The 24,803-nt window shown below is 40.7% G+C and overlaps 2 protein-coding genes across 2 annotated transcripts in view; one reads left to right on the top strand and one right to left on the bottom strand.

Moving 5' to 3' along the window:
* The first annotated feature begins 2,893 nt into the window (after positions 1–2,893).
* Positions 2,894–18,571, top strand: LOC123511977. The gene is given in 23 exon segments (XM_045268085.1): positions 2,894–2,997; positions 6,420–6,497; positions 6,798–7,019; positions 7,315–7,974; positions 8,200–8,289; positions 8,634–8,817; positions 10,313–10,440; positions 11,155–11,349; positions 11,890–12,008; positions 12,351–12,540; positions 12,777–12,875; positions 12,976–13,064; positions 13,066–13,159; positions 13,552–13,708; positions 14,250–14,422; positions 14,537–14,777; positions 15,016–15,169; positions 15,298–15,701; positions 15,704–15,807; positions 16,121–16,252; positions 16,549–16,665; positions 17,229–17,322; positions 17,462–18,571. Coding segments are annotated over 22 exon segments (4,431 nt in total). The 5' UTR covers positions 2,894–2,997; positions 6,420–6,425; the 3' UTR covers positions 18,175–18,571.
* LOC123511975 (prolyl 4-hydroxylase subunit alpha-1-like) overlaps positions 18,421–24,803 on the bottom strand; it is a 26,587-nt gene continuing 20,204 nt past the window's right edge. The window contains exons 6-14 of the mRNA XM_045268084.1: positions 24,088–24,170; positions 23,630–23,698; positions 22,931–23,065; positions 21,773–21,955; positions 21,156–21,285; positions 20,575–20,687; positions 19,991–20,068; positions 19,403–19,568; positions 18,421–18,843 (exon numbers count right to left, since the gene is read on the bottom strand). Of these exons, the coding sequence (XP_045124019.1) occupies positions 18,770–18,843; positions 19,403–19,568; positions 19,991–20,068; positions 20,575–20,687; positions 21,156–21,285; positions 21,773–21,955; positions 22,931–23,065; positions 23,630–23,698; positions 24,088–24,170 (1,031 nt within the window). The 3' untranslated portion in view covers positions 18,421–18,769. The remainder of the gene's footprint in view (positions 18,844–19,402; positions 19,569–19,990; positions 20,069–20,574; positions 20,688–21,155; positions 21,286–21,772; positions 21,956–22,930; positions 23,066–23,629; positions 23,699–24,087; positions 24,171–24,803) is intronic.

Below are 24,803 nucleotides of genomic sequence, written 5' to 3'. Positions count from 1 at the left end.
TTTACTTTAGGAATAATCTGCAAAGGTCAAAAGATTAACGGCCACAGTCTTTGCTATTCTAATCTCTATATAAGTTTCTAAAATCGCTAAATAGTAACCTAAATTAATAGTAAAACGCGTCCTGGTACTGAAGGGGTTAGTTGGGTTTAGTGGACGTTATTGGGATTTGATTATGTTTTTGTGGCAGTGATGGTGGTCTAATCGGGTTTCGTGGAAGTTGTTTATGGTTGTGATGGTGTCTTAATTGAGTTTAATGGAAGTTATAGGGTTTTAAGGATGTTTTTGTGGTTGTAATGGTGTTTTAACTGTCTGTGATGGAAGTTATTGGAGGTTTTCAAAGATGTTGTTGTGGTTTTAACTGAGTCGGAAGTTATTGGTGTTTTTTTAAGATTTTTTTTTTTTTTGTGTGTTTTTTATTATTGTTTAACTTGTTCTAGTGGAAGTTATTGGTGTTTTTTAAGATTCTTTTTTTTGTGTTTTTTTTTATTATTGTTTAACTTGTTCTAGTAAAAGTTATTGGTGTTTTTAAGGATCTTTTTTGTATGTGCGCTTTTAATGATTGTTTAACTTATTCTAGTGGAAGTTATTGTTTTTTTTTTTTTGTGTGTGTGTTTTTGATTATTGTTTAACTTATTCTAGTGGAAGTTATTGGAGTTTTTAAAGATTTTTTTTAATGTGTGTGTTTTTGATAATTGTTTAACTTGTTCTAGTGAAAGTCATTGGTGTTTTTAAGTTTTTTTTTTCTTTTGTGTGTGTGTTTTTGATGATTGTTTAACTTGTTCTAGTGAAAGTTATTGGTGTTTTTTTTATTTATTCATTTTTGTGTGTTTTTAATAATTGTTTAACTTGCTCTAGTGGAAGTTATTGAAGTTTTCCTAGTGTTTTTCGTGATTATAAACACTTTATTTTTTCCTAGGTGCTGAAGTGTCTTATCTTCACTACACAATTATATATTAACAGGGTGTGAAGAATTGATAAGACTTTTCAAGAGTGTTGTTATGACTCTAGTAATAGATTAATAAGGATTCCGCACGTCACTTAGAGTTTGATGCGATTATATACCTTTTAATGGAGTTTGAAATAGAGTTTTGTACCGTAAGTTGTTTAAAGTTTATGGGATTTTGTACCGTTTAAATTTGACAGGAGTTAAAAAGGATTATGCACCGTAAGATAGAGTTTGATAGCGTTCTGTACCGTAAGATAGAGTTTGGTAAGATTAAAGCGGATCCACGTGTCAATATGCGACTGAAATTGCAAGTCGCTAGAAGTATCGACTCAGCCCTTCTAGTCAGAACACGTTCACACATAGTGACTGGGAAGTATCACCTGGTTGGCGGGAAGTGAATGTAAACAAACAGCTACCCAACAAGATGTCTTCCTCCGGTGACGATTACGATTGCGATCAAATTAAATCATCACAAGTCTTCAGTCCTCACCTCCAACAACACCCTGCATAGAGGGAAGCAGTCATCGGAGAGTGGCAGCTATCTCATCAAACGCCGATTAGCGTAAGTTTTTTTTTTTTTCTGTAGAATTAACTTGTAGGGTCCCAGATGTGCTCTTTTTCCCTCACCAACTCCAAAATCTTCTCAACATCGACACCACATTTGTCAGCCTTTCTCCATGACGTCATAACGTAAACAAAGTAGCAAATCGACTGAACAAGACCAACATGTTGGTCTTGTTTTGCGACCGGTTTTTTATTCCAATCGCTAGGGACTGATATTCAGTCGGAATCTCTATCGACTTGCAATTTCAGTCACAAATTGAGCCCGCCTTTATGTACCGTCCGTTAGAGTGTAATAGGATTCTATGCAGCTTCTACCTTAATTCAACAAGAATTTCTACAACATCTATTGAACAAAGCATCGTGATAGCCAACTATCGCTCTGTTTATAGGCTCACATAAGTCTAAGAATTAATGTAAACTGCCTCACCTAACCCACCAAACTGCACTAAGATATAGCCTAATAATAAGTGTAAAAGTAGGTATAAAATACGTATAGATTAAGACTTTGTTACACTGTAGTTTGCATTACGTGGTGCCTAGATAATGTTTTATAAACGTTGTTATGATGTAGATAGATTTTTATCTAATGTAGATGAATAAATTGTCATTGGTATATACATGTGTTTGGTATACATAAAGAAACAGTACTTCTATACAGGTTTCGTGATGAACACTAGGAAAATACAAAGGAAATCAGTGAAAAAATTTTGAAGTTATAGCATATATCGCATTCTCAAACGTCCTGTCTCGACTTCTTCTTTCTTACAAGTTCAGGTGTAGATTACTGGGATTTCCAAGAGTGTTTTTCGTGATTCTAGCAAAGGATTCTGTCGTTCAAGGAAAAAGTACCCATGAGAACTCAACGAAAACTTGACTTATCTCCGGACTTGCTTTTGGAAATGGTCCTTATCAGAGAACAAAAGTGAAAATTAAAGCCACCTTGAGAAGTTCATGGACACTTCTCAGAGTGTATAATGAATTCCAAGTGGTGCGAGCTACGGTGTGTAAGTAGCAATATCAATTTATTCAAAAGTGGCGGGTGAGTTGAGTGGCAAGATGGCGGCTGCTGCTTCAACTTTCCGAAATATTCAGGGTAACTGTTTACAAGGAGTTATCATCAGCAGCATTTAAAAAAAATTAGCACAGAGTTAGTAGAATTAAAATAGTATACAAATTATAAATGAAACAACAAATCTACCTTTACATCTATGATTTTTTTTATATAACTGACCTTCCAATGCTTTAAAATATCAAATAGACAGATATATAGCAACTAAAAGAAGCCAAAAACATTAGAAATAATTTTAAACCTTAAAACAAATATTTTTATGAGAAAAGAAGGCGTTATAAGAATCTTTAATAAGATAAGTGGTGGTGGTGGTGATGGTGGTGGTAGCGGCGCGAAGGTTTGCTTATGTTTTGGTTCCATTTTTGAAGTCAGCTGTTGGCGGTGGAGCTTTGAACTTCACCTTCCCGCGGCCCAATAGGTACTGCTGTGACCCCTTCGTTATAACTCTATCCTGGCACCACACAGAGTCGCTAGGAGGCAGAAATTGTTCGATTTAAGTAAGAAATAACGTTTGATAGGAGGGAAAAAACTGAGGCTGGGAAGGAGGCCGGAGATAAGCTGATTTCGTTCATATTTTGTGATTTGTTGTGATGCTCCTGTTATAGTAAGAGTCTAGCATCACACAAGGTCACTGGGAGGCAGAAGTGGTGTGGTTTAAGCCTGAAATAACGTGTGATAAGAGGAAAGAAACAAAGGCTAAGGAAGGTTAGAAATATTTCGTCCATATTTTGTGGTTTGTTGCGAGCCTCCTGTTATAGCAAGAGTCTAGCATCACAAGTCACTGGGAGGCAGAAGTGGTGTGGTATAAGCCGGAAATAAGATGTGATAGAAAAAAAAAAAAAAAAGGCTGGGGAAAGTTGGAGATAATTCGTCCATATTTTGTAGTTTGCAGTCCTGGACGGTTTCTTAGTGACAGTGCCGGGCAGAGATATTTCGTCGATATTTTGTAGTTTGTTTTGATCTTCCTGTTACAGCAATATTCTAGCATCACATAAGGTCTCTGGAAGGCAGAAATGGTGTGGTATAAGCCTGAAATAACGTGTGATAGGGAAGAAACCAATGTTGGGAAGGGTAGAGATATTTTGTCGATATTTTATAATAATGTGATTTCTTTACACTAGATTTTGTGTGAGTATGGAGTAATCTCGAGGCCATTTATCGCCCTTGCATATGTGTTTGTATAGTGAGTGTTTGTTAGTTTGTTGTTATGTAATGGGTTAAGGAGATAAGAAAAGCCGTTAATTGGTCACATTGAAAGGATATCTGTATTATCATATATATATATAGATACAAAGAACACCTTGGTACAGTATTTCATTTTGTAATTACACATGTATCCGAACTGGGGAAAGATTTCTTGCTATTGTAATTACACCATAGAAGGAAAAAAAAGTAAGAATTCATATTTTGGTTATATTAGTGGCATATCTGCATTCAAACAGGTTATATATTGGCACTAACACACCTAAGTACTCCATGTCAGAACTGAATGTATATCAGAACTAAGGAAAGATTTGTTTTGTTATTATTACACTTAACCTCATTTAATACCAGGATGCATTTTCATAGTCATTCTGGTTATTATTTGGTGACTTTATACAGCTTCAGAAATGTATGTTGGGATTAGAATAGTAAAGACTCTAGCCATTAATCTTCTGACCTCCATAGACCCTTCCTCATGCAAATGAAACTGTTTAATTGTACCCTAAAATTAAGGTAAAAATGTGTCTCAGTACTGAAGGGGTCAACACAGGAGATAAGAGTTCATGTTTAGGTTATATTGATGGAATACATGTAATTACTAACACCTAGACACACCATGCTGTAATTACATGTACTTGAACTAAGGGAAGATTTTTTTGCTATTATTACACTAAGCACAGAAGATAAGGGTAAGAGTTCATAATGAGATTGCACTAATAGTATACTGCATTCATTAACACACCTTGGCACACCATGTTATAATTACACGTGTATTGTAACGGAAGAGGGTTTTTTTATTAGTAGGCTTAGGAAACAGAGATAAGGGAGATAATTGCTTGATATCCACACAGTTCTGCAGCTGCTGGGTGATAAAGACAATGGGGGAAGGGAGGGGAGGCTATCTGTACCCTGGTCTCCCTCAGCAGTATCTCAGGTGGTGGTGATGTTGGTGGCGTTGGGAACTCCGGCCCCCACTGGCGTCTGTTAGGGGAAGATAATGATCTGTGTTAGTATGTAGAGGGAGAGCGACACCTACTTGAAAGGTAAAGGGATCTGTTGGCTGTCTTTGTAGCACACTATACCAGGTTGTTGGAGGAGCTTCTAGAGCTATATAAGGGCAACACAGATCTGAAGACATACCAGTCATCTTGTTAAAGAAGGGAGAATAGTGACTGTTGTGTATCTTTTTCAGTTCTAACCTATTATTACACTATATAGTATTGTACTAGATTATTGTATTATAGTCTGGATACATTGTTTGGAAAGGAAAGCAGCATCCTGCTGATGTATCACCTTGTCAGGAAGGAATTTTGCATAGGAGATATAACTCATAAGTTATAGCTGGATGGTGCATCATTTGCAACATCAAGCACTACAGTAGAATTGTCATACCTATATAAAAGTTGTCCTGGATCAGTGGTTCTCAACCTGGGATTTGTAAACCCCAATTTGTTTACGAGAAAATTTCAACAGGTAGCTACTTAGATGGCTGGTCTAATGATATCCTTTGCAATACCATTGAATATTGACTTGTTGTCAGTCACAAAAATAACATTCTGTTTGAAGTCAGATTATTGGGGGATCAGGTAGATGGTCTTATAACTCAGGTGGTTCTTAATGAGAAAATGGTTGAGAACCCTTATCCTAGATGATGTGTCAGTACTGCTTTATATTGTAAATCATAGTTTATATTGTAAATGGGCACCACAGGCCACAGATTGAGGGAGTGAATTCCACAGTGGGATACCTTGCACACTGAAGAAACTTTTTCAAATAAGTATTGTTATACTTGTCATTTATATCAATATTTATTACAGCTTTTCTATTTCACCTAACTGTCTCTCACAGTGTTCTAAATAATTTTTAATGATACAATTGCAACATATACAGTATATATTTTTTTTCTGTCAGAGTGAGAAGAGTGTAGATAAATCTGTAACAATACCTAATTACTAGATAGCATTAGGGAAAGAGGAGAAAAGTGGTAGTGTTGTGTTAATGTGTATATGATATGCACACCTGATAAGGCAAAGATAAGAAGTGTGAATAGAAAAGGACCTTACAGAAGATAAATCTAAATATACATTGCAGGATTGTTACAGTAAGTTGCATCCCACAGGTACTCAGTCCTTATGTGCTTTATCTTGTTAGATGTCTTGATAGCAGAATTATGTTGTCAATGTTGTACTGCAAATTTTTCACTCTAACATAAAATGACTAAGTTGATAAATAGAAATAGTGAAAATGAGGAGTTGTCATTAAGTAATAGCTGAGATGACCATGGTTTGAAAGCTGGACTAAGCTGAGGTAAGCTGGCCCTCTGTTTCTTCATGCACAAAGAACAGAGTGTCTTTCCATGTCTTTTCAGTGCCATATATTAACTACAGACTTTGGAGATCACATATTTTTTTCTTTTTTTATGTAAGAGGGGAAATTTGGTGAAGGGCAACAAAAATTATATTGGAAAGGCCCATTTAAATACCATTCCTCAAGTAGGCCTGAGAGAGTTGGCCAAAAGAGTTAAGATCATACCTGGCGTTGGAATATACAAGATGCAATGTTTTGGAATCTACATGTTCCATCATTAGGCTGAAACATGGATACAGTCACACTTATTTAATCCTATGCTTGTTTCAGATCAGGATGACTGGTCTGGCTGCGGTGAAGGGAAAGATCCTGGATGGCCAAGTGGTCGGCCTCCAGGGAGATGTCAGAGTAAGTGGTTCCTTTCTCTTCCTCTTGAGTGATGGAAAACATTGCTTATATATTTTTTGCATCTGTTTAAATGTTTGTTTATAGAAATGGCCCTCCAGGAAGACATTAGAGAAAGTGATTTCTTCTCTTTTCCTCTAAGTAAGGGAAATCATTGCACATAAATTTTTTGCATCCATTTAGATATGTGTGTGTATAGTAATGGTGTACTGGAAAAGCTTGTGAAGCCATGACCAGCTGTAGCTATACCCAGACACATGCTTGAATGAGAGGAGCCAGTAACACAATTGGTTGCCATTTCAGAAGCTTGTGAGAGCCTCGTCAAGCGGTGATGAGGGCCAGCTCATCATCCGCGCCTGCTCCAGGTTTGTGTATGAGACTCCAGAGCTTGAGGAGCAGCAGTTCTCTGCCATGCTGGAGATCATCAGCATCTGTTGTGAGCACCACCGGGAACACATCATTGCTGACCCATTCTTCCACTTCAAGTCCATGTTCTACATCATTTTCTTGGCTGTACGGAGGAAGGTGAGACAGACTGGCATGTCTTGATTTTGATGATAATTCAAAGCAAATTCTCTGATAAGTTTTGAAGCTTTTGCTATTTTACATCTTAACTAAACACATGGCCATTTGAATAGTATACAGTATAGCTGTTTTAATAATATTTTCTCTTCTTTGCAGGGGCAGTTCTGAAAAAATTAACTAGAATATACACTTAACATAAATGAGGGTTAGTTTGTTAGGGAGAAAGTTGAGTGGCATATCCAGAGCATTTCTTTGGGTCAGCTAGCAGTGACTGTATGTATGAATGTACTTCCAGGATTTGCACCAGCACTCAGCCAGACTGGTGGTTGGTATCGAGCCTTACCTTGAGCTGTGTGACACCAGCAAGGAGGAGGTTCAGAGTATGGTGAAGAGGATGCACTCAACACTGTGGAATGCCAGCCTGAACATGACAGCACCTCTAGTCGCCCTCACCCTGCAGAGATTTGCACTGCGGTGCTCACTGGCTGCTGGCGGCTCCCTGATTCAAGCATGTGATCATGCTGTCATGGCCCACATTGTGTATGAAAAGACTGAAAAGTGTGCAGAGAACTCTGAAGTGTATTTCCAGGCTTTTTTCAAGTACCTGACACAGAGGGTGAGTCAGCAGTCAGAATGTGATGACAACTCAGTCCTTGCCATGGTTGGTGTGGTGATGGAGTATGCAAAGGTGGCACTGAAAACAGGCAAGTACTCAGACTTTGGAAGGAACAACAAGCAGCTGGTGAAGGTGCTGGAGGCCCACTGTGACTCTAAGATGTTGATGGGCCTCAAGGCGGGCCTCAAGCTGCCCGAAATTGCCTTGGCACTGCAGCTGGGCAAGTGTGGCGATGAGATGCTGAGGAAGCTGCTGGGATCATGTGGCATTGTGGCTGCCCTGTCTGGCCCTAACACTGTTCTGGTGCTGGGTCTGCTCACCACACTCACCATGCTGCCAGTGAGTTGTGCTGACTTCAGTCCTCTACAGAGTCAAGTTGATAGCAGGATAGCAAACTGTATATTACATACTCACCAGACTTCTGTTTATCTTTAAAGAGTAGTATTGGAATATTTACACTGGTGTCTTACACAATAAATATTAATAATTTAATATTTTAGTTCCAAAAATACTGTGTTGTGGCCATCTGTTGTTTATGTAAATGTACCTTACTTGTTTCTCCAGCCTTATTCCAATCTGAAGCTGACTTTATATATTGTGGAGCTCCTGATGAAGAGATGCAGGGTACCAGTGTCTGATGAAATTGTCAAAAAGGTGAGGTGCTTTGTCATTGCCATGCTAAGATAACGTGCATCTATAGTTCAATGTAGAAAGAGGGAGAGAGTCTAGTAATCTTAATGTGAGCATAGTTCTATGCTGTTTACTTGGAATGATGTTTTACATATGCACTCTTTTTATTCAGATTTATATACCTTTATTTTTTCTTCCTAGTGACCTCTATTTCATTGCTTGAACCTGGAACAGTCACAACTTTATTAAGTGAATAGAGAGAGCAACATGGATAGTGCAAGAATGAGTCTTGAATTATTACTTGCTTAGTGTGTTTAATCAATTTTAATTGTTTATGTAGCTCACGAATGGCTGTCCAATTTCTTCAGATCGCCAACGTCCTCAGCCAACAACTGACAAGTATTTTTGATTTGCTGAATGGCAGTCCAGACACCAGTCCAGAACCAGAGACACTCTTTAGCCACGTCCTCACCTGTGCCGAGGCAACAAGGCCCTTCATCTTGACTAATCTCTGTGGAAAGCCAGACAAGATGGGTGCACTCTACAGCCTTGGTAATGATGTGTTGCCTGCTAGTGTTGTTATCTTTGCAGACTGTCTTGATAGGATGAATTAGTGTGCATATATATTTATCTACAGCAGGAGTTCAGCCTGGAGTTTGCAAACCCACAGGGGTTCACAAGATTGCTAGGGGTACTTAGATGACTGATCTAAAATTTGCACTACCATTGCATATTGAGTTAGCGCCAGTCACTAAATTTTCGTTATGTAAGATTTCCGGGGGTACTTAGATGGTTGATGTAATAATACTCTTTGCAGTACCATTGCATTTTGAGTCAATGTCAGTTACTAAATTGATATTCTGTTTGATGTCAGATTACTGGGATTCAGGAAGATGGTCTTACAATAAACTCAGGGGGTTCTTAATGAAGAAAAGGTTGAGAACCCCTGATTATACAGCATTGAAGTACCAAACATCTTGCATTCAAACACACTTCATTCATATTCTTAGCTTATTTGTATCTCGGTGGAAAGAGATAGTTGTATATGGATTTCTTTAATATCTAAATCAAACATACACACACACACATGCACACGCATATGCACACACACATGCACATGCATGCACACACACACATACACACACGCCCGGTAGCTCAGTGGTTAGAGCGCTGGCTTCACAAGCCAGAGGACCGGGGTTCGATTCCCCAGCCGGGTGGAGATATTTGGGTGTGTCTCCTTTCACATGTAGTCCCTGTTCACCTAACAGTGAGTAGGTACGGGATGTAAATCGAGGAGTTGTGACCTTGTTGTCCTGGTGTGTGGTGTGTGTCCGGTCTCAGGCCTATCCGAAGATCGGAAATAATGAGCTCTGAGCTCGTTCCGTAGGGTAACGTCTTGCTGTCTCGTCAGAGACTGCAGCAGATCAAACAGTGAAACACACACACACACACACACACACACACACACACACACACACACACACACACACACACACACACACACACCTTTTACGTGTAGACCCTGTTCACCTAGCAGTGAGTAGGTACGGGATGTAAATCGAGGAGTTGTGACCTTGTTGTCCTGGTGTGTGATGTGTGCCTGGTCTCAGACCTATCCGGAAATAATGAGCTCTAAGCTCGTTTCGTAGGGTAACGTCTGGCTGTCTCGTCAGAGACTGCAGCAGATCAGCAGATCAAACAGTGAAACACACACACACACACACACACACACACACACACACACACACAGAGTCTTGTTGATCTCCAGTGGAAAGGGATAGCTGGATGTATGGATTTCTTTAATTTCTAAGGCAAACACATACGCACATACATCCAAGCTAACCTGCTCGGGGACTGGCATCGAAGTGGGCCTTTTTTGTTTAATCACTCTTGTTGCCATTGGCCAGATTTCCCCTCTTACATAAAAGGAAAAAATAAATATATAACTAATACACACACACACACACACACACACACACACACACACACACACACACACACACACACACACACACACACAAACCTTACCTTGGCTCCATCGCTGCAGGCATTCACTTTGGCAATTTTGGCTCCATGGCGTACAAGAAGACTAAGTACGACTCTGCAGTGAAGTTCCTGGAGGTGACGGTGGATTTGTTCGACCAGTACCACAGTCACGCCCCTCAAGAACAGAAGGTAAGGTGGTAAGGTGGTCTCTTCTGGCTTACCTTGTGTCACTTATACAATCACTAAATATTGTCACATGAACTTGCTTCTTTGAGAATTGCAGGTGATGTAACAAGAGGAACAGATGTAATGTTCAGTAGCACTAATGAGGCTCAGACAAGAAACGTTAAGGCCGGTCTCTCTTCATTATGTTTAGCATAATATATAAGGTTCTCATGGTGTCTGCAAGTGTTTTTAGGTGTAGGTGTGTGCTAGTCATGGTAACAGGAGTGGGAGGAGGAGGAAAGCTGGTGCTGGTCTCTCTTCATTTATATTTAGCATTGATATGTAAAGTTCTCAAGGTGTCTGCAAGTGTTTCTAAGTACAGGTGAGTAAACTAGTAGTGGGAGGAGGCTGGCAAACAGGAAAATGTTCAGAAGACAATATTTACCCTAGTTTCCAGTGTTTTTGTGGTGTTTTCAGGTGTGTAGATAGTGTATTAGTAGCAGGGACAGATCCAGGGTGGGGGATTGGGTGCTTAAGGGATTGAAGTTCCACCCAGGTTAGCCACCCCTCAAATTTTTATACTGGATCTGTCACTGCTTGTAGCTTCCATTATTTTCTTATGGATGGAGGTGATGGGTGACAATAGATGGGTATGTCTTGTATAGGAACTGCCACTAGTATACATGATGACTTCTTGTAGCTTCCATTATGTACTTATATTTTTATGTGGGCCTGCAGCACATCGCTTGGCAGAACCTGAGCAGGAAGGTTCAGCTGTGGAGTGACGTGCTGCGGTACGGCGGCCACCACTGGGAGGCGGGAGTGGCGGCGGCTCGAGGCTTCCTGGCCGGCTGCCTTTCCATTGAGGACCTGGTGAGCACGTGGGTGAAGTGCAAGAGGGACGCCAAGAAGGGAAGCAGTGATGCATTGAAGGTGAGTGTGTGGTGTGTTGCTGCCAGGGGAGGTCTATTATATACGTACATTTTTTAATTTTTTTTTATTTATTTATTTATTATTTTTTTTGTGCATCTTTGTTTTCTTTCTTTCCTTCTTGTTTTTTTTTTTTTTTTTTTTTTTTTTTTCTCAAGATTAACAGATGTGTCTCACAATAACATCACCAAACATTATCATACACAAAAGACTTAAATATGAATGTTTTTATTTTTATTTTATCATCTGCATTTATACCTCATGTGTATTTTAACCAGGTACAACTCACAATAACACCATACTATACATGCTATACTATACAGAAGTGACTTAGACATACTTATTTTCTTATTTATTTCTACATGCAAAATTTAGTCATCTGTATTTATCATCTGAGCATCTATAATTTATCTGGTATAGTCTTATATAGCCTTCTAATTTGATTAATTAGTTATTCTCTTGGTGTCTCTGAATTTTATGGTCTAGTTTTGTATAGCATTGCATGTTAGTGTGTAGGTGGTAGTGACAGACTGTGTTTCTCAGGACCTGACAGTGTGTGACGTGGTGAAGGAGGCAAGGAAGAAGTACACAGAGGCAGATGGTGTAGTGTTTGACCAAGATGCAGCCCTGCTTAAGGAAATACGGTGTTACAAGCAGCAAAAGTGAGTGTTTACTACTATAAGTATTTCTGTAGTTTCATAATATAATAGGTGTACAGTATTTATATATGAATGACTGTCTGTCTCTTTCATGTCTTACTATTTGAAATAATTTGAGTTATGTTGGTCTGAAAAGTGTAAACATTTTCTTGAATAGAGGAAGTGTGCACTCTCTGTGAATCTTTTTCTTTTCTTTTTCTCTCTCCCTTTTTCCCTTTGGTTAATGTGTCTCTTAAAGAAGATGAAAGAAAGAAAAAATAAAATTAACCTGTTTGTATATACGAGTGAATATAGTCATCAGAGAGAGGCAACACTCAACACTAAGGAGGTGGTGTTCTGGTGTAGGTACAACACTGTGGAGGAGCAGCTGTGTTGTGGTCGGGCGGTGGCAGCAAGTGAGCACGGGCTGGAGGGTCGGGTGTGGGGCCTGCTGGCGGTGACAGAGGCGCTGTGGACGTACCCTGACATGGAGGCGGAGGAGTACGAGGCCACACATACAGCTCAGCAGGCCAAGGATCTGCTACAGGAGGCTAAGGTACAGTTTGTGTGGAGGTAGCCTGTGCATGGTGGATGGATGGGCCAGGATGGATTGTGTGTGGAGGGGCTGACCTGTGTGCATGTGTTTGTGCTACTCATCTTAATCTATACCCAGGTTTCTGACGTACAGTATTTGTATTTATCATGGCTCATTTCCAAGGTGTGATCCAAATTCCTGAGCATGAAGCCCCTGGAGTGTGGCTGTGACTGATACTGTACTTGTGTTTATTTCAGAGTGATTGTGCTACCAAGCCGGTGCTCCTGGAGCTTGAGGCATTGGTTCATTTTTGGCAGTACCTTTGCTATATACAAGTTATGTACAACAAGGCTGATGTGAGTATGTTTGTGAATTGTGTGTCTTTGATACTGGAAACACTGTTATTGTTGTGCATACTCACTAGGAAGTATGTGTTCCATCCCTTACTCCTTCCAGGCAGAGGTGAAGGAGGCAAGTAAACCGAACCCCTTCACAGCGCCAGTGTCAGAGCCAGGAGAGGAGGAGCGCCTGCATGATAGGTGCGAGGCGCCCTACAGCTCTCCTCTCCCTCCACACCCAGCACGCCTCCTTGGCCCCCGTGCAGGCTGCCCTGGATATCTGGGACAGGTTCATCTCTGAGGTCAGATGACATGTTTTTGTAACTCTTTCCACTATTTTCTGTAATCATTGGTGTGGTGTCAGTGAATGTCATTTAGTTAAGTTAGTTTATGCATTTTCAAAGTTGTCAAGAGTTGCAAATTAAATACATCTTCAATATAATTACTGAACTTATTCTTATATGCAGGTATCAAATCTTTAGTAAAAGTGGAAGTTTTTGTAGTGTAATAGTTTTGCACAGCTGTGAAATCTTTAATACAAATGGTAGGTGTTACACATATGACACTAATATAGCAGATAACTTATTAGTTAAAGTTGTATGTTTTGTTCCGAATTACGTATATAATAGCTTAAATGGAACTTATAGTTTAAAAGAGTTTAGTAGACTTACTCTATGTATTCAACACTTTTCAGGATCTTCCTCTGGAAAATCCAGACGTGGCCTGTGTGAGTCTGACGTCCGTGGGCTACATCTACCACCTGTCCGGCCTGGCTGCTCCCACCATCCAGGCCTGGGGGCTGCTCATCGCCCTGGCCCGCAGGCACTCTCTTCTCAATTACCTCATTAAGGGTGTGTCTGTATACCTCTTCCTCTGTTCCACAACTTTAGACACACACACACACACACACACACACACACACACACAGTGGGACAATTGTGGAGCGAAACACAAAGGTGAATAACTTCAGTTGTGGGAGTGGAGCTGCTTAAGAAGTGACTGTGGTATGCATAAATGGATACAAGGCAGTTTTGAGAGATTTTGGGGCCGCCGTGGTACAATAGAATCATGTGTGCTTTGGGGTTTGAGAGGTCTCCAAGCGCATGGAGTTCAAATCCTGTCCACGGTCCAAATGTAGGTTGGGCTTCCTCACTCAGGGCAATGGTTTTGTAGCGAGTGGGCTTTGAGATAGGATGTACCACAATAAGTACCCCCTTTTGCCCAGAAATTCCTGTGAAAAGCCCACAAGGTGTAAATAAATAAACTAAAATTGACACATGATAATAGTTGTGAAGTTATGAGAGTTGTTCTCAACTGGTTATTTTTTAAGAGTACTTGGTAATTTTATGGTGAATATGTTATGTGGTGGGTCATTGTACATCAAACCTGTAGGCATTGTTGAGCTGATACTGACGGCCCCTGAGCTGGTGGATGCAAGTCTCGTGTTGGAGCTGGAGCAGGTGGCATCCTCCAGCAAGCCAGCCAACCCACAGGACACCTCACACGCATGCCTCATGCTCAGTGCCTCTGTTGCCACTGCATTCCTCTACTACAAGACAGGAAAGGTACAGTACCTTGCTGGAGAATGATGGTGTTCTCATTGTGTCAGTATGCAGATATCTGGCATGAATCTTTGTGATTCCCTGATACCTAATACAACCCTCACCACTGTGTTGCAGTACCAGGATGGTGTCAGGCTGGTCCAGGAAGCCCTACAGTCTGAGGTGTTGGCCAAGCGTACCATAAAGACCACAGAAGTGCAGACACTGGTACACTTGGTGGCCTCTCTGTATGCGTGGCTCCCTCCCTGGCTCCTGAACCCTGTCCCTGCACTCCCTGCACCGTGCTTCTCCTTGGCACTCCTGGCCTGTAGGGAGGCCAATGCTCTAGTCATCATGGCACTCACAGACTCAAACACAGGTGATTTTGTGGCAACTCATCTCATTCTTTTAATTTTATTAAGTTTATAAAGTAACAGTTTATTTGTTTGATTAAAGCTTTTAATCTAAGCATTTATAAGTAAAGTTGTTAGTAATTTAGTGCATTATAACTTAACACTATAATCCCTTTCTCTTTCACATTGAAAATTATGAATTTATGCTTGGCAGGATGACAGAAATATTGACTTGCTTTCTCTCTCTCTTTACTTGTTCCACAGACATTATCTGTTGGCGGCACCGAGTGGCCAGCCTGCTGCTCACCACTACGTCCTGGCTGGGTCACCTCAGCATCACCACAGCCCAGCCCAGGATAGCCAGGGCATACATTGAAAAATCACTTCAATTTTCCCAGCAGCTAATTCTTCCTCTCAGGTTTGTGACTTCTCTTACTTTTCCTTATTCAATTTACCTTATTTGATTAACGGAGCTTGCTGGAGTTACTAACATGGCATCATATCCTTTCATGTAACAGTTTATCTTCAACATTCTCATGTTTGCAGAATTGCTGAGTGTCTGGAGCTGCTAGCACGTGTGGATGTGTTGTGTGACCAGCTGGAGGACTGCAGGGTGAAGGTAGACAGTCTGGAGGCACTCTTGAGGACTCATCCCTCATCTCAGCAAGAACTGGTGGACCTCTTGCCAGAATTTACTAAGCTGTCCATTAGCAAGCCATCAAAGGTCACAAAGAAGCGAGGGCCTGAAATATTCTGTGACCCCATGGGTGGCAGTGGGGAGAGGATGCGCACAGAGAGTGGTGCACAGGACCTCCACCTGAGCGCTGCCTCCCGTTCCAGGCAGGACAGGAGGAGGTGGCCATTTCTTCTCCATCTGTGGGTCAGCTTGATAATGTTGCCGTTGTCAGCTTTTCAGCGTGTCCAAGCAGGGGCATGCACTGTGTCCTGTGTGCTACTCCAATCATCCACCACCTTCGCATCTCAACTGCCATATTGCTGGCGCTCCTCCACGCTCAAAGTGGACGCTTCCAGGCTGCACAGAAGTGTCTCGACCAAGTGAGTGGAATGTGTCCTTGTAACTCATTCCTCTGCCTATTAAGTGGAATGGTTTTATCCTGGAGGCCTGGATGACTAGAGGCCTAACATAACATGGTGATGGTGGCTGTGTTTGAAAGACTGCCAGTAATGACTGAAATAACTGCTTTAAAGGAATTGGTTCAGAAAATTTTATGTATTTATTTATTTATTTATTTATTTATTTATTTATTTATTTATTTATTTTATTTTTTCAAGAAAAGAAAGAAATATAAAGTAATTAATCAGTGGAAGTATTGTGTCTGCAGTTTTAATGACAAACATTGACTTTCAGGCATGGCAGATGTACGCTGACATTGCAGACAAGGCGGAGGAAGTCTCCTCTTACATGGCATCATTCCTGAAGAGAGATGTCAAGGAGTGGGTGATGTCGCCCAGCATGTTTGTAAGCTCAAGATTAAATTTGGTAAGTATTACTAAATGATACAGAAAAAAAAGATCATTTAATTTTAAGGAAGCATATTACAGTTCATGATTGATAAAATAAAAATAAAATGCTGTCAAAGTTGTAAATTAGATTTTTGTCATTCCTCAAAAAAGTGACTCCCAAAGCCACATACGTACTTGTCGTGCAGTAATAAAAGAAAGAAATGTGCATGTGTAATTATGATCATGCCAAAGATAGATTTTTCTGTAGCTATTATTGCAGTCAATAAAATTTAGGACCTAACATCAATTGTGCTGCCCATCTTCCCTGCTCAGGTTCACCTCCAAACCTTCCATGCCCAGGCAGAATGTCTGGCTCTAGAGAGGAAGTGGGAGAAGGCCCTTGCTGTCAATATGGAGTGTCTTCAGATTCTGGCCACTAAAAAGTCTCAGGTGAGTGGCACTCAGCCAGGTCCAGCATTGTGAAGCTGAACTTTTCTTCCCCATGCTATAACTATCCATTGTGATAACTGCTGTATGTAATGACTGGATGCTTGGCCCTTTAACTCCTTCAATACTGGGATGCATTTTACCATGAATTTTGGGTGTAATTAGATAATTTTATTTACACTATCAAGATTCTTTGGAGGTCAGAAGATTAATGGTCCAGTCTTCACTATTTTAATCTAGACAGGAGTTTCTGAAGCTATATAAAATTGCCATATAGTAACCAGAATAAATATGAAGACATGTCATGAAACTGAACAGGTTAATGGTGACAAAATCTTGGTGGCTCATGGTAAATTTTTACACGTACTTTCCTAGAGTTATATTTATTTTGATTATCCTGCCAAGATGAAATTGTCTCTGCTTAGCCAGGTATGGGAACCCTGGACCTCTTGGTCACCAGATCATCACACTGGACCACACACTAGGCCACTTATGTCTATTATGTACACCCTTCCTCTCCTTGACTTCTGCTTCAAATCTTTCTCATGATGTTTAATATTTTTCAGTTGTTGATTCAAGATATGCATTTTGTTGCTGTTCTGTCCCTGCAAGGCCGCTCTCTAGAGAAGGTTATCAGCAGAAGTACAAAGTCTCCAGAAGGTAATGGAGAGTTTCAAGATACCACTGATTCCATCTTCAGAAATGTGCTTTGGGGCATTAACAGAAATTTAAACTAAAATTCTGATAAACATGAGAAAAGAATAATAGTACTTTAATTTCTTGTTTATTTCTCTTTCAGATATTGATCAGCAGGTTGTCATAGTTCAGCCGGATGATGAGATGCCAGCCACAATAGTAACAACTCCCAAGATGAGCACCAGAAAAGAGTATGGGAGCAGCAGAAAAACTGTCCAGAAGCTTCTCAATGCTCCCAGGCATGTAAACAGGAGGAATATAATCTTCAGTGATGAGGAAGAGGACAACACAGACTCTGCCATAAAGTCTGGCACACATGTTACTCCACACAAAGAAATACTTCCCAAACCTAACAAATTCTTCAAGTCAACACGAAAGAAACCACCAAGTAGTGTCAGAAAAAAAGAAAATGCTGAGAATAATATCTTGGATTCCCTTGAGACAGAATGGGGTAGCCCCTTATCCTCTCTTGTGCTGAAGGTGCCAAGCGACCTCCCGCTGTCATCACTCAACACTGCACCACACAGCCCCTCCCAGCATGATGGTGAGAAGCTGGGGCTGCCCTCCTCCCCAAAAACCATATCCAAAGGTAAAATTAAGGTAGGTCAGAGAGCTAGGGTGTCTAAGTCAGCAACAACTAGAGGAAAGAATGCCCCCAGCCTGTCACAGAGTCCTGGAGAGGAAGAGATTGCACCGCCACGTGGCCGGACCAGAGGTGCCAAGGCTGCCTCATCGTCTACCTCTAAAGCCAAAGTAGTCAGCGAGCCTAAGCCTACCAGTAGGACCCGGGCCTACAAGTCACTTCGTCTAATCTAACCAGGATATTCTTAGGGATTTTATATTTTTATACTCTTACCATTTTACAAACTACCTACTGTATTTATCATTTTTATGTTGCACTGTCTTCCGTTCGTGTTTCTTGGTCTTCCTGGGATCACTGCCATGGCGGGTGTTGTGTTTCTTGTGGTGTTGCTCACCATCCAGTATTTACATTGTTTTGGATATTACAGAGGAAACTATTAGAGATAGATAGTGGTTATACTAAATTGATATTTATTTTTAGGAAAACTTTGGTGAATACCTTACGTTTGATTAACATTTAAAAATTTCTATTGTTAATTTCTTAACTCTATTTCCTGTGAAGTACACATTACTTAGTGACAAGATGAAGTGACACTTTTATTGTTTTTAGGATAGTAAAGTTTTTTATTAACTCGTCATTTTTATACATATCCCCAAAAAAGTCAATCGTTACATTACATTGCTAAGAAATCATGGTTTTGGATCTGTACAAATAAAATTAAATTTTTTAAAATGTATGTATGTATATACTACTCAGACAATACACAAGTCTTAACTTGACATGACAATTGCTTCACTAGAGTGGCAGAACAAGTGAAAGCATCAGTTGTCACTGCCTCACTGTGGTAGCCACACATGGCCTGTGGTGCACCTGTGGGTAATATTTGATCCACACGTTGCTCACTGAAAAAGTGGAAAAAGTGTTCCTTGACTCCAAAAGTTGTTTGGTAAAGGTCTGGTATGTATAATTGTCTTGTAACACAATCTTGGTGTGTATGGCAAATAGTATGTGTCCATTAGCGTCAGTGTTCAGGCTACAAGTTCTGATTGGATGTCATATATATAATTGTAAGTCAGTGGTGTGACTTCAGTTGCTCCTGATATTACACAAATTATGTATTCATCCTGACAAAGAAAGGTGAAATGAGAAGTAGGTGAAGGTGCTGAAGCCTTGACATTCAATTACTGAGCCTTTTATTGCTGCAGAGTGACTGACATTCAGGTTATTACATTCCCAAACACTCAGGTAACCATAACTCAACATTCAGAAAATAAATATTCTTCCATGTTCCCTGTAAGACAAAGCTGACTTGCTCATGTCAGACTCAAACCCAAGACAGATTTGTAACTCAACATTCAACATAGAAGTAACAAAAAGGAAACATTTGGGAGGGTCAAGAAGTGCACGTTATTATCTTATACAGATACTATATAGGATAACCTTTATTGTCTGGATACATACCCCACTTGGTGCCACTCAGAACAGGACAGGCAGCGTGCAGTGTGCGTTCATCACCCTTCCCTGATGGCAGCAAGTTCCACCAGAAGATGGCACTGCCTTTCTCAGGTGCCACACCCACACCTAGCCTGGGGAAAACTGTCCGCCCACCCTCTGGCACGTCATTCATCTGCCGGAGTGTGTTTAGTACAGATTAGTGGCAGATGACACTTAAATTTAAAGAGAGAGAGAGAGAAAGAGAGGTGGGGGAGGTCGAGTAAACATAACACCCAAATTCAGAGAGATGTGGGGAGGGTCGAGGAAACATGACACACAAATGTAAAGAGAGAGAGATGAGGGGGGAGGCAAGGAAACATGACACTCAAATGTAAAGAGAGAGAGAGAGAGAGAGAGAGAGAGATGGGGAGGGGGGGGGCAAGGAACGTGTAAAGAGAAAAAGAGAGATAAGGGGGAAGGGCAAGGAAACATGATACCCAAATTTAGAGAAAGAGGGGGAGTAGGTTTCTTAAACTAAATTAACTCCTTGCCTCCCATCCCAAAGGAAAAAAAAAAAAATCCTAGCAATGAATTGGTCCCAGGGCAGTCACTTACGTAGAACATGAGGGTGGCGATGCGGTCCCCTTGTGGGTGTTCCTGAAGGAGGGTGTGGTTGAGGAGTCCTGCTTCCCACTGTCGAAGGAAAGGATGGAGGAACACGTGATGCATGCAAGGGTGACAATGAACAGCCATATACTGCTCTTTGTAACCACTGCTACGGGTGAGTGATGAGGTTTGGTGATAATGTATTTGCTGTTTGTTATCTGTTTGTTTTGACATGACATAGTAGAAGTTAGAAGAGAATATGTATGTGCAGTGTTATATTTAGTTAAATGTGTTTATATGTATCAGAATATTGGACAGAAGAAATTATTATTATTATTATTATTATTATTATTATTATTATTGTTGTTGTTGTTGCTGTTACTATCATTGTTACCATTGTTATCACCATTATCATTATTATTATCATTATTACTATCATTATTATTATTATTTATTATTATTATTATTATTATTATCATTGTTGGAATCATCATACTTATTGTAATTTTTCTTCTTTCTTTTTCTCATTATTATCGTCAACACACACACACACACACACACACACACAGAGTCATGGGCGGAGGAAGACTTACAATGTTGCGGTAGAGTGCCACAAAGTCCATGTGTGGCACGTAATGGCCTCCAGCGCCATACTGGTTGATCTGCAGCATCTCCGCCTCCCCCGCTGCCTCGTCCACCGCCAGCCCTGCCGCGGATTTCATACTCAGTTTATTGATAGGATTTATAGTCACTAGATTTACCATTACGAGTGTGAATATGTTTGGGTGGTGCGTCGTGTAGGATTGCTGGCTTAATAGATGCACTGATAGGTTAAAATTACATTATTCAGTTTTGTGATTTGAAATGTTTGTTGTTTTACTTCTTCAACTCGCTCAGAATAACCAATGTAAAATCTGACACCTTTTATATCTAATTCGTCAGTTCAATAAATAACTCCACGAGGGAAAGGAGAATATTAGGGTTGCCTTTATTTACGTATGAGAATGTGTATGATATAGTTGAGGTGCCATGCTACTAAAGTGTTTAAGTCTCTCTCTCTCTCTCTCTCTCTCTCTCTCTCTCTCTCTCTCTCTCTGAATGTCTCCCCGCTCCACCGCGTCTCCTCACCTGTCATGCTGCGGTGCTCAAAAGTCAATGAGTCAGTCACGCTCACCTGTGAGGGCCGCGGCGAGGCGGTTGACGGAGCGAACCATGGGGTGTATCCCGCCCCCGAGCCAGGCGGTGTGGGAGGCGCGATAACGAGCGATCTGCTTCCCCTCAACGCCCTGCACAGTGGCCGGCATTCAGCTGTGGAGGAAGGGACGAGAGAACAAGGGGTCATAAATAGTCAGGATGGAATATTAGCTGTAAAAGGAAGAGAGGACAAGAGGTTAGGCAAACATTTCATTGTAGAGTACGACATGCAAACACAAGACAAGATCTAGTAAAGTGGCAGGAATAAAAAGAGGAATGGGAACGAGGAAAGAAGTAAACAGGAATAAGAACTAACAAGAGACAGGAATAGTGCGCCACATAAACACATTTCTGACCAGGTGCTGGACAATAAGAGAGAATTATCCAAGGGTGTAGAAAAAGACGAAGAGACAAAGAAGCAATTCAAAGCATAACACGTCCAAAGAAGGGGAAGCAGATGTGTAGATGTATCAGTTTAATGGCGGAAGATGTAGATGGAGATGTTATAGAGGAAGATAACAGGGTTGACTTAATGTGAAATTATAATATTGATTTTATGAACGCTAACTACTACTACTACTAATAATAATAATGTACGTGACACACAATAGGGGCGCCGAGGTGTTTGAGTGTGGTGAGCTGTGCGTCGGAGAGGATGCGGTGGAAGGACACAACGGGCGGGTCGAGGCTCAGGTCTTCCTCCAGCACGGGCATGAGGGTGAGCCAGGCGCTGCCCCGAGATGATAACCGACAGCGAAGACGTCCCTCCTGCCTAGCACTCTGAATACAAGATAGTAAGTAGGTAGATACAATTCGGTGTTCAGAGCTCCCTAATGCAAGAGTTAACCAGTACTCAGTTTTCCATTCTTTCCTCTGGTAAACTCTGAAACTCTCTCCTGCCTGTTTCCGTATTTCTCCTTTCCTATAACTTAAAAGCTCTTTCAAGGCACTTTAATTATGGATAATCCTCTTGGTCTCTTTCTTCAGGGGCTGATTCATTCTAATGTTTTTATTTTTTATCTTATATTATTTTTGTTGCCCTTGGCCAGTGTCCCTCTTACATAAAAATGAAAAAGGTTGAAATTGTATGGTTTGTGATCCCATAACAGCAGCAACAGCCATATCTCATAATCTGCACCAGTAAGACAGACAATAGCAATAATAGTAATAATAATATAATGAGCAGCGCTAGGGAACTCCTCATCTGGTAATAACACTAACAATGATTTTATCTGGCCACATAAAATTTCAATGCACAGAAATAAAAACACGATACTCTTCAAAATTTCTAACTACTTTTTTTTTCCATATGCTGGCAGTGGCATCTTGCAAAACAATTACTGTGTACTTGCACCTCACTACGTATTTCCTTAAGTTTAAGAACACAGAACAATAAAAAAAAAATAATAGTGAGTTACCTAAAGAACATAACCCAAGATAAATTAAATGTTCAGTGTTGATACCTGGAATAGACAATCAGAGAACAAATTTGACCCCTTAAATACCAGGACGTGTTTTCATATTCATTCTGCTACTATTTGGTGATTTTATACAATTTCAGAAACCTGTGTGGGGGATTAAAATAGCGTAGACTCTGGCCATTAATCTTCTAACCTCCGTAAACCCTTCCTAATGTCAATAAAATCATCTAATCACACCAAAAATTCATCATAAAATTACGTTCCAGTACTGAAGGGTTTGAATAAAAAAATGGAAAATATAAGAAGCATCCTTTAATAGTCTCCTTTTGCTTACCCTGAGGGAATGGCCGCGACAGAGATAGCCTAGCGCGTGGTGGTCGGAAGGCAAGGAGGTGACGTCGGTGGGCAGCTGGCGGGGTAGGGCTGGTTTTTTACTCTCCTCTACGGCTTTCTGGTCCTTGAGCGGCACCTGCAGGGGTAGAGGATAACGCTAACAGCACCTAGAGAAACGTGGTGAGTGTCTGTCTGATGCCGTCAGTTTGCCAGCCATAGATGTTTGTGTCTTGTGGTGTAAACATAGATCTGCCCAGATGTGTGTGTGTGTGTGTGTGTCTTTGCTTCCTGTGCTGTATGTAATGTGTTGAGTGTGACGTTTCTGTCTTATATGATTTATTTAGAGTAGATATTTGTTTTTTTAATGTGTTAAAAAAAAAATCGGCTGGTGTGTGTGTGTGTGTGTGTGTGTGTGTGTGTTTGTGTGAGTATGTATTGAGGCCGTATTCCGAAACGCTTCGTTCTCGCACCACAACTTTTCTCAGAGGTGAATAGCCGGGTTCTCAAGAGTGTTTTTCTGCTAATAACGTAGAAACCTTATTAGTCTGTCACTAGAACCATAAAGAAGCAACCTTAGAAACGAGTGTAACCAATTAATGCCTTTTTAATATAATGGAGGTGCGGGCATGAGTGCTTCAGAATACAGTTAATTTCTCGTGTAGTATGAGCTGTGAATGTGAACCAGCTGCGTTATACTTGCCTTGGATAGCGGGTATGGATAGACTCCCCTCTGCCCCTCGAATCCCTCTGCTGCCAGTTTGTTATCATGCTGCCGGCAAGTAAATGCTTCAGTTTTAATTGCTTCTCTGGTAGGATATGAGTGGCAAGTGGCATGAATAACACTGCGCTTGCTTCCACTGTGTTGCGCTCTTCCCTCAACACCAAGTCTGATTTAAGAATCTATCATCTATTAGGTCGTGTTAATGAGAGAATGATAAAGGAAGAGGAGAGGAGTGAAAGAGCAAAATCATGATCTCTCTACAAAGAAAACGAATAGAAGAATAGAAATCGTGATTGTATAGAAAAAAAAAGTGAAATGTAAGATTTAATATATTAGTGCTTTTCTGTTTCTTTGCATAATTGAAGCCTTTATCTTGACGTCTTTACTCGTAAGGGGAAGGAAAGGAAATAAAAGGAAGTGAACAGGACCAAACTCACTGCTGCCACAGCCACTTGTAACAGCAGGGACAGATGTTGCCTCTGCCTCTTCAGTGCTCTTGAGTCCACGCCTTGGCTTGCGTCTGGAGAGAGGAGAGGGGAATGTATTGAAAGGTCAACGTTTTCTCAACGTTATAGGTTGGATTAAGTTTGGTTTTAATTAATTCGGTTCATAAAGTCCATTGCTGTTCCCTTCATTGCGTAGATCATGATTGCAAAATTTATCTTACCCAAAAATGAAAAGTCGGTGTCTACTCATCCTCCCTATCCTGATATGTATTTAATCTTCCAAGGTTTCTCATTAACGAGGCAGTTCCTATACGATCATGCGGACATGCAAAGTGCACTCTAATACTCCGGAGCAAAGCTTATTTCGTCTTATTTCATTGATCACTCTACTTCTGCACACTTTCATATCAAAGCCATTTTTCATTTACCATCGACGATTTTATGTTCAGATCAAAATTTAAATGACATTTAAGAGTCTCCGGCCAAAATTCGTTGAGGATCGTGACGGCCTTGGGCGCCGCATGGGGGGAGAAGGTGGCAGTCGGGTCCGGCCTGGGGCTCAAGGCAGGGAACTGACAGCAGGTCCTTCTTTTCCTTCACTAGTAGTCGTCCACTTGCAGCGCCTCACACTAGGCAAGGGGTTTTAATAAGTAAGGGATCAATGTCTGCCATTCACCAGATGGTGCCTGGAGGGGAGGAGTCCTAAA

This window comes from Portunus trituberculatus, chromosome 32 (assembly GCF_017591435.1).
Source record: "Portunus trituberculatus isolate SZX2019 chromosome 32, ASM1759143v1, whole genome shotgun sequence".
Classification (NCBI taxonomy): Eukaryota; Metazoa; Arthropoda; class Malacostraca; order Decapoda; family Portunidae; genus Portunus; species Portunus trituberculatus.
The sequence above is the reverse complement of the archived record's forward strand: the minus strand, read 5'-3'. Positions and strand labels throughout refer to the sequence as shown.